Source organism: Polypterus senegalus, chromosome 7, assembly GCF_016835505.1.
Source record: "Polypterus senegalus isolate Bchr_013 chromosome 7, ASM1683550v1, whole genome shotgun sequence".
Lineage (NCBI taxonomy): Eukaryota > Metazoa > Chordata > Cladistia > Polypteriformes > Polypteridae > Polypterus > Polypterus senegalus.
This window is the reverse complement of record NC_053160.1, coordinates 176,979,124-176,996,857: the sequence shown is the minus strand read 5'-3', so window position 1 is coordinate 176,996,857 and position 17,734 is coordinate 176,979,124. Positions and strand designations below refer to the sequence as shown.

The following is a 17,734-nucleotide window of genomic DNA, read 5'->3' as shown; positions in this document are numbered from 1 at the left end:
ACATGGACTCCAAGATCTGCAAGTCCAGAAAGATCCCATTCATAAAAACCGATGTCACGTGAAATTGCCTGAAATTTTTTCCAATAACAAATACAGAGTGAACGTCACAGCCACAAACACTTTGGGCAACGCGTCGGGCTTCTTAGCTTTTGATGAGATTTCCATAGGTAAGTCATCGTGCCTTATAACTGGTTTTCTTTCCTTTAAAATGAACTGTAAATGTTTAATAGGATGCCTAAAATGAAGTAGCTGCATACAGTATGGCCTGACGAATATGACTTTGAATATTCTACTCTGCCATGAGGGGTCCCCGATGTGTACTGTCAACACTCACATTTTACTGGAGTCTTGCTGAATGGCTTCAAGCAGGTGATACTTTTTATGATGTACCATCTTTGAGACCAATAATCTCTGTGGTGTTTTTCATGTGGCTGCCTTGGGAGAGCTTTGAGCTCACCTGCTGACCAGTAGGGGGTGTTGCAGAACCCCACACACAAGTCCCAGGTACAAATGCAAGGTGTATTATTATAAATTACCATACAAAAGGCTATTTTAATAAATGAAATCAAAATTCCAAATCCTTCTCTCTCTCTCTCTCTCTTTCTTTCTTTCTTGAGTCTCCTCCACTCCTCCAGGTGAGTTTTGTCCTTCTTCCACCCAACTCCAACTTGCCTGGATGAGATTGAGCGACTTCTTTTATGGAATTAATTATCCCTGCTTTGTTGGGCTTCTGTTTGAGCTGGAAGTGCTTCAACGGGTTATGCCCTAGCACTGGCTGCCCTATAGAACTCCAGTTCCCAGCATGCCTTGTGGGTGTACGCCCTGGTAGTAAAGCACCAGGCATGTCGGGCTAAGTGGCCCTGCCAGGTTGTCTTCCCCTATCCTTCCATCCTGCTGGTCTCCCAGCTTGGTAAGGGCATCTTTGGCTTATTGCGCTAGGAATCCAATGTGCCCACCTGCAAACTGGCAGGTTTTATCAGCCCTCTAGCAAGGTAAGCACCAGCCTTGCTCCAGTGTGCCCAAGGCCTTGCCTTGCACAACTCCAAGGAAGAAGCCCAGCAACATCCCACCTACAGGCCTAAATTACATTAAGCAGCCCCTCTCAACATAAAGAATCAGTGGTGCTACTTCAAGGTCCTCCCATGTTGCCGAGCTTGTCACCTTGTCACCAAGAGTGAGTCCAGCCACTCCTTCGGAACTGTAAACTTTTGCTAAAACTATTTTCCACACTTTCTAATAATTTGCAATCACGGTTTCTAATATTCCCTACTGGAAATGAAATGTGATGCCCTAATTTGTTATCCTTAAGCGTCTTCAGTTGTTTTCTTTTTGGAATTACACCACTTTAAGGATAAAACTAAGTAACTTTTTATTATCACATTAGCCGTTTCATTAGACTTGATTTCCACATTTAATTTATGAATAAGCTCCCTAGACACCTGAATGATTTTAAAAAAGACATCTTTTCTGCATTCTCTTTCATGCATATCGTTATATTGAGACAATTTGCACAATAAAGAAAAATTAATGCATTGTAGTACTTCAAAGAGATCAAAAGCCCTGTTTTATTTAAATTAAAGGCTTTAAACACATTGTCTGTATGTAGCCAGGGCCGTAATAGAAAAACAGCAACTCCTGCCAGCCTGTCCTGTAGATTTTAGTAATGTTATAGTTGATAACATTAAAATGACTCCTGTGCTCTGACTTTTAGTCCTGTTCAATGTCGATGTTCAAACATCACTACATACATGAACCGTTACATTTATTTACAGCATAAATTATGATGAACACTTTGGATGTTTTACAATTCCAGCTGTACCTGTATTTCATAATCGCACACGTGCCAAGAGGATCGGGCAGCACCGTAAAGTGACAGGTCAAGTACACTTACAGTGCGCATGTCAGACTGGGCAAGTAGCGCTGGTCGGGTAGCGACATCCCCATCCAACATGGCTGCTACAACTTTGTGATGTCACACTGGCATCTCACAGCATCATGGGGCGCTGGGACAAAAAAAACAGTTTGTGTCGGCTGATGGCTCTGCAAAATTGTCCAGCAAACCCAGTAAATCACAAATTTCACTGATCAACACTAGTCACGACATGACAAGTTTGATTTTGAATTGACACTCTTTATTCATTTTAGGGGGAAAATCGTCTTTTTGCTGGAACTTTGGGAGTCAAAGTGCAGGGTCAGCCATTGTACAGCAGCGCCCCGGTGCCCTGCTCAAATAAGCTCCTAATAAATGATGTGGAGTTTACACATTCACTCTGTGTTTGATGGTGTATTCCTATTTGTGCTCCAGTCTTTCTCCCACATTCACAAAGATGTACAGGAGCATTTACGTAGAAATTTGGGGTGCACAGTGGCGTGGATTTAACCTCTCAAACTAACTGCCATGTACAAGTATGCACCATTTAACAGCCTTAGTGATTACAGCTCCCATAGAGTGGACCAGAGACCTGACCGACTAGCACCCCGTAAGCGGATGAATGGACAACTACGGCATGTAGCGGCCAGCATACCATGTGGTCAACAGTACACCACGAGGGTCTAATTGCATACCACATGGTCAACAGTACACAAATAGGGTCTAACTGCAGACCCCCAGAGCTCTTCTGCATTGGTGAGTCAATCTAATTGCACAGGCCCAAAGACATTTAGTGGCTGTGACATTACATGAGATTAACACCCAGGCATTTGAATCCTTGTCATCACACCCATTTTAAGGGATACCTTGTGTGCTGTTCTCATAAAATAAACTTACATAATAGTTATATAGTTTAAGAATAGCCAATAACTCCAAATGAAATGCTGACCTTTTCACAATATTAAACTTACAGTGTTATCTAACCTACTACATACATAAGGTATTTTCTTCACTGACATGAGAACAATTGAGACAAGTGGTACTACGATAAAAAAAAAACAAGAAATATCTTAAAAGTTTTTTGAGCTCCATATCAGAAGCTGTGAAAGGCACTATATGATAGATAGATAGATACATACATATGAATGGCACTATATAATAGATAGATAGATAGATAGATAGATAGATAGATAGATAGATAGATAGATAGATAGATAGATAGATAGATAGATCAATCGATCTGCATATCTCTGAGTTTACCCCTTAATAGGGATGGCTGGATGGTATTGAAGGCACTGGAGAAATCAAAACACATCATCCTCAGAGTGTTGCCAGCTTGGTCCAGGTGAGAATAAGCCTCTTGGAGAAGACAGACCATCACATCCTCCACTACAGTCTTTGACCCGATAGGCAAACTGCAGTGGGCCCAGGTGGTTTACCACAAGAGGGCTCATATAGTTCAGGACCAGCCTCTCAAAGGTCTTCATGATATGAGACGCAAGTACCACTGGTCTGAAGTCATTAGGTGAAGAGACTCCTGCCTACTTTGGGACAGTGTCAGACTGAACAGGTGACAGAGGACACTACAAAGGTGGTTAGCCCAGGGCTGAAGAACTTGAGGACTGATTCCATCTGGTACCACAGCTTTTTCTATGTGTAACTTCCTGAGTCTCTCCTTACTTGGTCTTCTCAGCTTTGAGATTGTTCTGCTATCTTATGTTACAAATTAGCAAAGGTTTCCACTTCATTGTCAGGTATTTTATAATCCATTCTTGTTCTGGGTTTAACAGACAGATAACGGAAAACGACTAGTGCATTTTAACAAAAAAAACCTTCTTTAGCAAATAGTTTAATGTTTTACTAAAAATACAATTCCCATTAGAATACAGTATATGAACTCCATGAGAGTGATATGTAGACGTGGCATTAGCAGGCGTGAAGGAATGATTTGCATCTGTAAATAAACGGGTGAGAATTGGCCTTCACAGATCTCCTAACGGCACGTGTTGCATTGAGATGTGTTGTAAGAAAAGCACAGACTGGTGAAAATTGCTGTAATAATTATAATTTTTGTTAAAAAATAATTGCTACCTATTTATGCCGACCAGAGCTGCAGAATGCCCCAAGCCATATGCAAATGTGCCTCCAGTTCTGCATGTTAAAATATGTTAAGTAGCCTGTCTGAGCATATTTCCTGTGTCTGCTACCCAAGGGAAAAATCACTTTTGAAGTAATTTATTTTTAAATATCCACTATTTGTTGGTTTTTCCTCACCATCTAAAGAAAAGCTGCCAGGGATGTTAGCCATGCTAAGATTAGCGTGGTTTATCTTCATGTTTGAGTCACTTCATATTTGTGATGTGCTGCCGCTGTCTTTTCCAACATGCTTAGAGTGCTTATATACAGCATGTATGGGAGAGTGGCACGGTGGCACAATGGGAACCCTCAGATCTCCGGAGGTATCACAAGGGAATCTCATTCCTTACTCTGTGGAGTATTTAGGTGTTCAGCATGTCCTCTGAAGTTCCTCCTTCTTTTTAACATTCTTTCCTTTATGACATTCTGATGTGTAGGTTAGAGGTTGTTGTTTTTTGTTATAATATAATAATATCCATTTCTTTATTTCTTGAGCTGTGGACAACTAAAGTGTTATCTATCTATCTATCTATCTATCTATCTATCTATCTATCTATCTATCTATCTATCTATCTATCTATCTATTATATAGTGCCTTTCATATCTATCTATCTATCTATCTATCTATCTATCTATCTATCTATCTATCTATCTATCTATCTATCTATCTATCTATCTAGCGGTAGTTTTCCCAGTCCTCTGTCTAAGCCACTTGGCCATGTGTCCTGATATTATAAAACCAATCAATAAACTCTGTTTTGTTTTAAGCTCATTCTGAAGTGAGTGGAGGGTCAGATCAGCACTTACCAGGCCTGGTGTTCAAAACAAATATGAGGGAATGAAAGACTATCAGCCTTTTCCTTCTAAACAGATCTTGACTGAAATGTAAACTTGCTCTGCACTTTGTATACAGTATCTGTTTGTTCTAAGCAGCTCAGTGCATCCCATCACATTTACACTAAATACATTTCCAACGGAAACGGCAAATCATGTGGCAGCTAAACGTCTCCCGGAGTGCCTCGTGATATGAAAGAGGACTCCAAGGCTCATCTTTTCACTGTATAACTCTTCACAGCTGCACCCCAGCAGCATTTGTTTAAATTAATCGCAGAAAAGAAAAAGAAAAAACAAAAAAGCGGCCAATGTGCTCTCCCAGGCTTCCTTGACTGAGAGTGTCAGCATTTACCTGAAACACCTTGGCGCAATTAAATCCAGACAGCATGCTAGTCATCACAGTGTGCTTCATTGCTGATGGATTGCTTAGCCTTTTTTGAAACTCGACTAAATGGAACGTGTTGCCTGACTTGCTGGTCACCGTTGCTCTAAATCAAATGCTGTGGCTCCAAAGCTAATAACCGCCGTTGACCTTCTCCTCCTCGGTCAGATCAAAACTATTAACCTTGACTTTGAAGATCTTTAATCTCTTCCTCCTCCTCCTCCTCCTCTGGTCTCATGTACTCACCTTCAGACAGCATTACCATGCAGCATAAATTTATTCACAGCAAATTAACAAATTGGAGACATTTCATTAATAAACCTTCTGAATTTAGAAACCATTTGTTTTACTTTGTTTTTGAGAATGAAAGCAAACTTTATCCATCATTTTTTCTACCCACATGTCGAAGTGAAAATAATTTCCATGCTATCCCTATTGTAGAGAGTTCAACTCAAACTTCATGGCTGGATTAATGAATTTCCTACACAGGACACGCTCAGACCCAACACAGACTATACGTCTCCTGCATGTTCATACTGCAGTATTGTAAAGCAGCGTTCCTTAAACTACGGGTCGCAACCCAAACTGGGTCGTGGACATCTTTAGGATGGGTGATCTGAGCAAGAATTTCATGGCCGGTGATACACTCCCCAGTTTTTAGTACAGCATTGTCCTCAAATTCTCAAAAAAGCCAGGAGAAGATCCAAGCAGTTCATTAGGGTCACACCTGCTTCTTTAATCCCACTCTTTCCTGCTACAAAAAAAAAAAACTGGCAATAAATGATCAGGATATGGATGAAACAGTGAAAAAAATAAAAATAATGGTCCAAACTGGGAGAGCAAAATGTATGTCAAAATCAGACCCAAAATCGTAATTCGATATCAAAGATCAAAATCAAGGATTTCAGAAACAAAGAAAATCGCAATAACGTTTACGGAGCGATCCAATCTCTGGTGGCCAGGAAGTGCCCATTGACCTCATCGCAGTGATGTCACCAGAGGTTGCTTCTTCCTCCTCCACTCACTTCCTAAGCGACACAACATGGTGACAGTCGTGAAACAAATGAGGATCAATACAAGGTGTGAGAATGCTTTCAAGAAAGCACATGTTTTGCACATTTTGAGCATATGGCTGGATAACTCAAATATTATACAGCACTGCTCACCACTGCCTTGTGTTCTATCATAAAACCTTTTTCTCTCCATTCTGCATAAAAGTATGAATTTAAAAATGTAACACCATTACTTTCAGAATAGTTTCAAAACCCATAATAAGAGTGGAAAAGATGGAAGAACACGACTTGAGATAGAAAGAATCAACTCTTCGATAACAAGTGTTTATTCTAGTAGAATGTGATCAGAGACACGGCCTATAAACAACGACGCTGACATATCGCACAGACCTTTGGTTTTTATGGTACGAAAATCTCAAGAAATATTCCAAACGACACCACCACCCTTCATGTAACCTGCAAAATAATCAAATTGAGAATACATGCCAAGCAAAGACACGTATAAGAAAGCAAAGTCTTTTGGAGGGAGGGTTGATGATGGGAATGGCATGGACAAGCATGTGATTTCAAGGAATGGCGGTGCTAGACTGAAATATCCAGATGAAAATAGCGTGTGCGACACAAGGATAAGACAAGATCTCATAATTACAGGATAATGCCAGAATAGCTCTTATCTCATAATCACGAGATCTTATTTCATAATAACAACATGCTGTGAGATCTTATCTTATAATTTTGAGATACTAAGTCATAATTATGTGATCCTCATTTCATAATCATGAAATATTAAGCCACAATTACACGATTCTTATTTTGTAATTATAAGATCTTGTGTTGTAATTATGAGATAGTAAATCATAAATAAAAGATTCTCATTTCATAGTCATAACAAGGAGATCTTTATCTTGTAACTATAAAATACTAAGTCATAATTACAAAATCCTCGTTTCATAATCACAAGATACTAAGTCATAATTAAAGTATCTATCCATCTATCTATCTATCTATCTATCTATCTATCTATCTATCTATCTACGAGATCCTTATCTTCTAAATATAAGATACTTGGTCATAATTAAAAAATCCTCGTTTCATAATCACAAGATACTAAGTCATAATTACGAGATCCTTATCTTGTAAATATAAGATACTAATTTACAATTACAAGATCTTAATTTCATAATCACAAGATACTAAGTCATAATTAAAGTATCTATCTATCTATCTATCTATCTATCTATCTATCTATCTATCTATCTAATTACGAGATCCTTATCTTGCAATTTTAAGATACTAAGTTATAATTACGAGATCCTTATCTTGTAAATATAAGATACTAATTTACAATTACAAGATTCTAATTTCATAATCACAAAATACTAAGTCATAATTAAAGTATCTATCTATCTATCTATCTATCTATCTATCTATCTATCTATCTATCTATCTATCTATCTAATTACGAGATCCTTATCTTGCAATTTTAAGATACTAAATTATAATTACGAGATCCTTATCTTGTAAATATAAGATACTAATTTACAATTACAAGATTCTAATTTCATAATCACAAGATACTAAGTCATAATTAAAGTATCTATCTATCTATCTATCTATCTATCTATCTATCTATCTATCTATCTATCTATCTACGAGATCCTTATCTTCTAAATATAAGATACTTGGTCATAATTACAAAATCCTAATTTCATAATCACAAGATACTAAGTCATAATTACGAGATCTTTATCTTGCAATTTTAGAGATACTAAGTTATAATCCCCAGTATTTTTTTGGGGGGTGAATGCAATTAGGACACACTAAGTCATAATTACAAGAACCTCATTTCATAATCATGAGATACTAAGTCATAACTACGAGATTCTTATCTTACAATTATAAGACATTAAGTTAAAATTACGAGATCCTCATTTCATAATCATGAGATACTAAGTCATAAATACAAGATTCTCATTTCATAATTACCAGATACTAAGTCATTATTACAAGAAAACACACCCCAGTATTATTTTTGGTGACTCCAATTATGTGATACAAGGTCATAGTTATGAGATACTTCTCTTGTACATATACAATACTAAGTAATATTTACAAGATCCTTATTGCATAATTATAAGATACTAACTGAAAATTATGAGAAAACATGCCTTTTTCACTTTGATGAATGCAATATGCTTCTGCACAAGGTAAATAAATTGCATTGATTAATTCGTTTTTGATTTCTTTATTCCTTATTTGGTGTCATGAGTTAGGTGACTAAGTTATTTAACCATTAATATCTTTAAAAAATGGTCATATCCTTGCCCCGCACGCACAATAAAGAATTTAGTTTTTTCAGCTTTATTAAAGTTTACAATAAGAGTGATATACCACAGGAGCCGATTCCGTTTTCAATGCTAATTATTGTTTGCTTTCCACTTTTCCCTTTTAGTAATATTTACATGAGAGATATACTTGAATGGAGACAGAATGTAGTCTGATATTAGCACAGACAAATACACTTCAGGCAAGATGTGCTTAAAATGGCGCTCTCCATGCTATCAATATCTCACCTTTAAAAGCTGTAATACCTCTAATTCAGATGCATGCAGTTAAGGGGATTCTGATTTTCTGATTTTCTTCTTCACAGTGAAGCCAGATCCTCCAGAAAAAGTTGTAGCCAATCCCATTCCCGGCAATCCTCGTAAACTGGAAGTTACATGGAATAGTCCTTCAACATGGCCAGACGTTGAAACTTTCCCACTTAAGTACTTTCTGAGATACAGGCCATTAATTCTGGATACATGGCAGCATGTAAGTACGATTTCATGTCTATTTAATGTAATTGTGCTGAAAAATGAATATTTAAGAGGAGATGGGTAGCCATTTAACCAAGGCCATCTAATGTTTTGGCTGTAAAGCTAATGAACAACAACACCATTATTTATTTATAGAGCACAATGTTATACCAAGAATGTACCTCAAACAAAATGGAGACCATGGGCCACCAGAGGTTTATTTATCTAGGATCCAGCTTTGTGGAGTTTTTGTTTTCCTCTGTTCTTCCTAGCAGATACTCCCAATCGCGGGTAAATTTTGATTGTAGATTGTAAACTGCCATTTTCGGGTGTCTGGGCTTTGGCTGGGACACTCAAGGACAGTGAGAGACCCCACGTGGGTTAACTTGGCTGTGTGCTTTGTCTCATTGTCATGCTGAGAGTTGAACCGTCACCTCAGTCTGAGGTCACGTGCACTTTCTTTAAGGGCCTCTCTGTTTTTGGCTGTGTGCATCCTTTCCTCAATTCTGAGCAGTCTCCCTGTCCCTGCTGCTGAGAAGAACTCCGATAGTATTGTGCTGTCACCACCATGCTTCACCGTAGGGATTGCATTAAGCAGGTGATGGGCAGTGCCTTGTCTTTGTCAGACATAGTTCTTGGAGTTCTGCCCGAAGAGTAACATTTTTGTCTTGTTAGACTATAGAATGTTTTTTCTCATGCTCATGGCAATCTCCAAGCAGGAGTAGGCCGAGTGGTAGTGGTTAAGTAGAGGTTAAGGCATTGGGCTTCAAACCCTGAGGTTGTGAGTTTAAATCCTGCTACTGACACTGCGTGACCATAAGTCACTTGTCCTGCTTGTGCTCCAATTGGAAAAAACAAAAAGGAAATGTAACTGATTGTATCATAAATGTTGAAAGTCATCTTGGTTAAAAGCATCAGCTGACTAAGTAAATGTAAGTTAGCCGCTCTACCATAAATGCCTGATCGATGAGGTGCTGCTGAGAAGGTCGCCCTTCTGACAGGTTCTTGCATTCCAGCAGAGGACATCTGAAGCTCTGTTACCAGTGAGTGGCCTTTGGGTTTTTGTTCTCCTCCCTGACCAAGGCCCTCCTGGCCCAGTTATTTAGTACAGTCAACTCTACGGAGTCAGGCCAGGCAGCCAACTCCAGGGGGAGACCCATAGTTCCAACCTTCTTCCATTTCACAATTTTTGAGGCCATTGTGCTTTAGGGAACACTCAAAGCTTTAGACATGCTTTCATCCCCTTGCTCCTGATCTGTGCCTCACCACAATGTGATCATGGAGGTCTACAGAGAGCTCCTTGGAATTCATCGTTTGGTTTTTCTCCTGACAGTCAGTGTGAATTGTTGGGATCTTCTGTACGTCTGGGTGTTGTGACGATGCGGGTCCAACTTCATGCTCCTGCTTCTCTTAAGGGAGCCTCTTGAACCCAACACTGTCGGTAATGTACCCGGATGAGCTGGGCAATGAGGACACCAAACGGAGCAAGGGGAAGGGGCAAAGAGGTGTAAGTGCTTTTATTAAAAACAGTCTAAAACCTAAAAAAGGGTTCAAAACAGTGCAGTGCTCAAAATGTCAATAAATAAATAATCCATAAAAACAAGGTGAACAAAAGTGCAGGTTAAAAACAAATCCAATTAAAATGAAGTTAAAAACAATGGCCGAACAGAAGCCGTCTCCTTTTAAAATCTCGATGCCTTTTCTCTGACAACTCCTCTGCTTATCCCTTTTGGGCCTGGCAACATGTGCAACTGTCTTAAAAACCGTCCCCGGGACACATACAGCCGTCATGCCAGACCAAGACTCGGGTTCCCCAACGACCAGGGCGCTCACATTGGGACTCTCCCTCCCAAGCCTCCATGACTCCTGCTTCCTCCTGCGATGAGCCATCCTCGATCCTGGTCATTCCTGCTCCTCTGAAAAACTCAATCCATCCACCCCCCCCAAACACCCCACTAAGCCTCTCTTCCCAGCTGCCTGCCATTACTACTGCAAGTCTGCCCTCTCACTCGCCCTTCACCTTCTGCTTTCTGCCTTCTTCTCTCACTCTTAATCTCTGCCCTCTCTTTTCTTCTCTCCTTTTCTCTCTCCCCTCTGCGCTCGCGCTCCTCCTGCTTATAATGGGGACGTGACACAGGTGCGGTGATTAGCAGCTCACGGCATCAGTTATGGACACGGGTGATCCCAGTGTGGAAACACCCGTGCCCGTACCATGCCCGGGAACCGCTCCTGCCACACTGCCACGCCCCCTCTTTTTTATTTATTTAAAAACTGGCCATCCATTTCGAGCCACAGACCTGTTATATCACATGTGCATCTTTCTAATTGATGTCCAGTCAATTCAGTTTGCCGCCAGTGGACTCCAAACAAGTTCCAGACACACCTCAAGGAGAATGAACTCTTTTAAGGGCTGAATATTATTTCCAAATAACACAGTTTTCTGAAAAGCACACAAAACAAAGGTTTCACACAGATGTGAAACATCTGTTGCTGCATGCAGTGGCCACCAGTTTGCCAAGAATCCGTGGCAGGCTGGCCACCAGACTGCCCCTCGTGGCGGGGAGCTGGGGCGACAGAATGCGGTGGCAGTCGCAGTGCACTGTAATCTAGTTTGTACCTCAAGGAAAGGTAAGTGACGATCCTCTCAGGCCAACACCGTCATAGGTGGGTCAGCTACACAAACGATCAGCTGATGCTGGTACCTCACATTAGTTTTCGATCACTTGTGTCAAAGTCACAAGTCACAATCCAATTCAGTAAAAATATGCAAAATGTCATCCTTGGGGTATTTTTGCTTCATGCATTCGCGTCAATCTCTCTCCAGATACCATTTTTGCTGGTTTGATCCTCGCTATTCACGTGAGCACAGGGAATCCCAAGCAAACCAATGAAGCCAAGTTTCCTTTTCATTTAAAGTTGATTGCCACCCTTTCAACAATAGGAAGGAGACATTTCAGTTTTTGATTTTTAATAAATTGGGGGCTCTGCCCCCTGCTCGCTTAGCTCGCCAACCCCCGGGTTTGGTTAATTGGATATACAATTTTAAGAGATTATTTTCATGGGAATTGTTACATATGCATTATTTTCACTTTTACTTTAAAACATTAGTAAAAACAATATTTGGAATGAACTTTTCTTCAAGATCGCATTGAAGTTTGATTCCGTGTTTGGACTTACATCGTGACAACGTAACTTATAACTGCCTGTGAGTGAATATCGTTTCTTTCCCTTTAATAAATAAAATGACTTTTTTGAATGTTTGTCCATGCTCTTTCTTCTTCGCTTAGTCGTTGACATCTAGAACGTATAAAATTATTGTCCTGATAAACTAACAAGCTAACAGTGTAGGAAGTGTGTCTGACAAAAGCATTCACACGACTGAGGTTAGATGACCATGGTCTTCTTTGAAAATGGCTGTAAGTAGGGCGTGACTTGAAAGGATCTCATGTTAAAAATCTCCGTCTCAAGGGACTTCATACTATAACAACGTTTTTGGAATCTTTTAATTATGGCTGGCAACACGAATTAGACGATCTACAAGTCTTCGACTTAAAGTTTAAATCCGAACAATATATTCAATCTCTTTTCGCTGTTCTGTTATTTCACAGAGCAATACTTTCCGTTTGTTAGCGCTAATGCGATCTTTCCTATCCTTTTTTTGAGACTTTTGAATTATCGTACTTCCATCATCTCTAACCTGCTCTGCATGTGTACTGCGCCAACATTTTAAAATTCTTTACGATGTTCTACTCTTTGCCCTTTATTTCCGGCCCCGGGCGTGGACTCGTTTCCCGGGATGTATAAGTGTCTCTCTGAGAAAATCACATCTCATCTCCTTCCAAGATTTTGTTTTAATAATAGAGAGATTTGTACACCTTTCCAAATACATGTTTTCACTTTGCGCTTGTGAGTGTAGACCAATGGGCAAAAATGGCGGATTTATCTGTTTAAAACAAAATCTTACAACACAATAAAGTTTTTTCGGAAAGTGAAGGGGTCTGAGTGCGTTCTGAACCCACTGTCTACTGTTCCATACACTGTTCCATTGATCTGTGGGAGGGAAATTAGGGATAATCTCATCATACTGTGGCCATATAACAGTAAACTTAGCGCTGACATTGAGTTGGCTTGTAACATTTTAGATAGTTTTCACATATCCCGACAACCTTACAAAAAAACAAAAAATAGCAAATAACTTTTTTTTTCAGTAAAGTTTTAGAAAGCATACGTTGTAATACTACAAAAATGATTGACATCCCCACAAGATCAATACGCACCAAGTCCGCACTTGAAGCCTGTCAATAATATTTCACATGTTGGCAGGAATTGACTTTTCCTTGGCGGGCACTCAACTTTTCTACTATAAACAGTAAATATTTTTCATTAGTAATTGTAAAAGAAAAAGTAATGTTTGGATTTATAAAGGTTTAGATATGGGTACAAAAATATTAAAACGGTAAAAGAAATACCACAAAGTCTCACTGCCATGTACATAAAGAGTGGCAAAAAATAAAATACTGTATGTCATATTGCAACAATATGATTATCATTATATAAAAGATTAATGACGACCAGCTACAATAAATGATGTTCGCAAATGCCTTTTTAAATTGCTTTTGAATACTGCAGTAAAATCCTGCCTTGTGGGTCATTGAGTTAATGTTGCTTTGATAAATTAGGCAGAAACGAACAAAGGATGCCTTTCACGAAATACTGTTCTGCATATTTGATTTCTAATAAATGATATAAATGGCTAATTAATGTCAATATTCCCTAAACATTGCATATCTGCAAGTGAGCTGGCTATACATCAAAGCAAATGGCGCTTCAGAAGACGATGTTTAGCATGAAACTACTAAAGAGCATTGAGCAGAGTCGAGCATCCATTAGTTCTGTCCTGCTTGAAAGTCCCTGACACAACAGCGGCAGGTCCTGAGGTGTTGAAGCTTCATAGGAGACAATCGCGCACGATGGAGATTATAATTGTCTGAAAATTAAATCTAAGTGTCTACTCGGGGAAAGAGTGATAATGTAAGAGCAGAAATGCAGCTTTTAGAATTTAGAGACACTCTGTACAATTTGGATTAGTAGCAAGATGTGAAACACCCGTGGTGATAAGGGTCTGCGGTTTAGTAATTAACTCCTGAAATCCCCAAAATCAAAATCGTGCAAGGGCCCTGAAAATAATTCAAAATTTTTAATTTAATGATAGCTGTGAGCACAAAAGAACCCCAAAGAGGCGCTTCCCAGCACACCCTGGTGGGATGAGCCTGTGGAAAAAAGTGCTCCAAGAGAGCGCCTCCTGGAGGGGATGGAGGGCATTTTTCTTGATGGCATCCAATTTTGCCACCATCCTCTTTTCTACCACAGCTTCCAGTGTGCCCAGAGTTCACCCTGTGATGTTGCAGGCTTTTCCTCACATGTTTGTTCAGACGTTGGGCTTCTTTTGTGCTGAAGTTGCTTCCCCAGGAGACCACAGCGTAAAACACACACTTGGCTACTATGGACTGGTAGAACATTTCCAGCAGCTTGCTGCACACATCAAAAGACCTGAGTCTCCTTAGCAAATCCTGCCTGCACTGGCCCTTCTTGTCCAGCAACACTGTGTTCTCAGACCAGTCCAGTTTGTTGGTCCTTGTATCTCTGCACCACCTCCACATCCTCCCCCTGAATGGTGTTGGGTCCCTGAGGCTCCTTTGCAAGATGGAAATCCACCACCAGCTCTTTTGCTTTGCTGATGCTGAGTTGTAGGTTGTTGTTCCTGCACCACAAGACAGAGTCATCCACAGCCTTCCTGTACTCTGATTTGTCTATGATGGAAGATCATCTGTAGATGTCAAGTGCTGGGATTGTGCCGGAAGTCTGTTGTGTAGAGGAGTAAACAGGAAGGGAGACAGGACAGATCAACCTGAGGTGCTCCATTATTACACACCACCACTTCCAACACTCAATCCCTCAGCCTCACAAACTGCTGTCTGTTGGTCAGGTAGGCCATGGCCCAGGAGATCAATGTGGGGGTATCAAGGTGGAAAGCCCTGAGCTTTTATCCCAGTCAGTAAGGCAGAATGGTGTTAAAGGCATTAGAAAAGTCCAAGAACATGATCTTAATTGTGGTACTAGCTTTGTCCTGGTGGGAGTTGGCTCTGTGGAGCATATAGATGAGACCACCTTCCGCACTGATATGTGTCTGATAGGCAAACCGAGGGTCATGGCTGTTTTAGGGTTGATTCCTGACTTGTACCTGATGATTTCCAAAGCCCTGTATTAAAAAATCACACAGAAGCTTTAGTATTTGAAATATATGGAAGGGAAAAGCAAAACTGATTTTAGCTGAATGACATTTTTAATACAAATACCCAAAATGCAGCACCCTTTGCCTATTTGAGTAATCTTTTTTTTATTGATTATTAAAAGGAATTGTTATTTTTCATTCATTAAGAACAAATATACCAGGTTTCTTCTATTTTTTTGGCTATCTACAGGATTCCTCCATGTACATATGTAATCTGTCTTTGCACAAAAACATAATTATGCTGTTTGAAATGCAGAGACATCTGCTAGAAGGACACCTGCTTCGGTGCATAATGCAGACAGATTGTCAGCTACCAGAATGTGAAGTCGCAGCACTCGCTTAACCATTTGGAGGTACCATGTCATACATTTTGTAAGTTGTAAAGGGTGTAAAGACACAAGGAAGGCCGAAAAAGGTTTAGCGAACCTCCCTCCGTATTGTACAGCGTACAATGCAACAAAATTCACAATTGCAATAAATGGCTCCAGAATAACGTCTGGTTCTGTGTCCATTTAGGGGACAACTAAAGAGGAAAGATGCTGGGCTTTTATAGCAGCCAGGAAGGGAGAGGTGGGCTCCAGTAATTGAGGCCGGAAGTGACCTCGGTAGGAGGTGTGGTTAAGAAAGGGAGGCAGGAAGTGAAGCTTTTTACTCGTTTCTCTTTGGGAGATCAGTAGGAGAAGGAGAGGAAAGGATAGTGCACTTCGAAAAAATCTGCCCTTGTTTTCCGCCCTCAGTTAAGCCCTTAGCTTGCCTCCCAAGTGCACGTGTGTGACAGGGGATTTACACCAAGACGTACTAAAATAGTTTGAATGTATAAATATATGTGGAAAACCCATTGCTAGGGGTACTTTGTCAGAAAGTTGTGGGATTGTTTTAGCCACCTGATCAGCGTGTGAGGCATTGCGTGTAACTTGCCAAATACTCATACACTAGTCAGGTGCTCTTTACACCTTGGGGTCTAAACAGGACAATACTGTTGTGTTACAGCTGTCAGAAATGGAAGTCGCAAACATGACAAGATGGGAGAGAGGCCTTTAAAAGATGCTATACCAGCAGGCCAGGGCCTTCACTAAGGTGAATTTCCCAAAGGGATTAATAAAGTATCTATCTATCTATCTATCTATCTATCTATCTATCTATCTATCTATCTATCTATCTATTTAATTCTTATATAGTGCCTTTCATATCTATCTATCTATCTATCTATCTATCTATCTATCTATCTATCTATCTATCTATCACTAGGCCCAGAAATGGACACACTAAATTAAAGTGAAAAAAAAAAGAAGAAGAAGAAGATTTAATGTTCCAAACAGTCCTCACAACAGGAAGAATTAACTACAGAGCAGTGGCACTTACAGTATATCTCACATCATGAAGATCTTTGAGAGGCTGGTCCTGGACTCTGAGTCCTCTTGTGGTAGACCACCTGGACCCACTGCAGTTTACCTGTTAGACAAAGACTGGAGTGGAGGTTGTGATTGTCTGTCTGCTCCACAAGGCTTATTCTCACCTGGACAAAGCCAGCAGCACTCTGAGGATGATGGGTTTTGATGTCTCCAGTGCCTTCATTACCATCTAGCCATCCCTGTTAAGGTGTAAACTCAGAGATATGAGGGTGGGTGAGCCTGTGGTGTCCGGATGACGGACTGTCTGTCAGGTAGACCGCAGTATGTGAGACTCAGGGACTGTGTGAGCAACACTGGGACACCACAAGGACCAGGCCTGTCTGCTTTACTCTTCACTCTGTACACCTCTGACTAGAAATATAACACCAGGTCAGGGCACTTACAGAAATTCTCAGAGGATTCTGCACTTATGGGGTGAAAAGTCAAGCAAAATGACACCTTTTATTGGCTAACTAAAAAGATTACAATATGCAAGCTTTCGAGGCAACTCAGGCCCCTTCTTCAGGCAAAGATGTAATCAGTACAACATGGTACAACACCCTTGTAATATACACTTAAGGAGTGAAATGATAAGTGGGCTGAGGCAGAGGAGAGGAGTTGGGGGAGATCTTTGTGAATTGTCTGCACCTTAACATCAACAACACCAAAGAACTGGTTATTGACACACAAAAGAGCGTCTATGTCCGGTGACTATTCAAGAAGTGGACGTACGTCTACGTCCAGTTCTACAAGTACTTGGGGGTCTACATTTATGACAGGTTGGACTGGTCTCGGAACACAGAGGAACAACAGAAGAAAGGGCAGAGCAGGCCTTTCTTCCTTAATGTGAGAAGTGACATCCTTCACATCTCCTGTAACTCTGTGATGGCCTGCGTGATTGTCTACACTGTGGTGAGCTGGGCTGGTAACATCACTTCAAGAGGAGCCCACCGAGTTAATGAAAAGGGCAAACTCAGTTAGGGGCATAGGAGAGAGTTAAAACAAGACTAAGTGTCAT

General features: G+C 40.3%; 1 protein-coding gene across 2 annotated transcripts in view; it reads left to right on the top strand.

Moving 5' to 3' along the window:
• Positions 1–17,734, top strand: part of cntfr (ciliary neurotrophic factor receptor) — a 734,458-nt gene that overhangs the window by 619,907 nt on the left and 96,817 nt on the right. For both annotated transcript variants that reach the window (XM_039759654.1, XM_039759655.1), the window contains 2 exons: positions 1–167; positions 8,886–9,049. In XM_039759654.1, coding sequence (XP_039615588.1) covers positions 1–167; positions 8,886–9,049 — 331 coding nt within the window. The remainder of the gene's footprint in view (positions 168–8,885; positions 9,050–17,734) is intronic.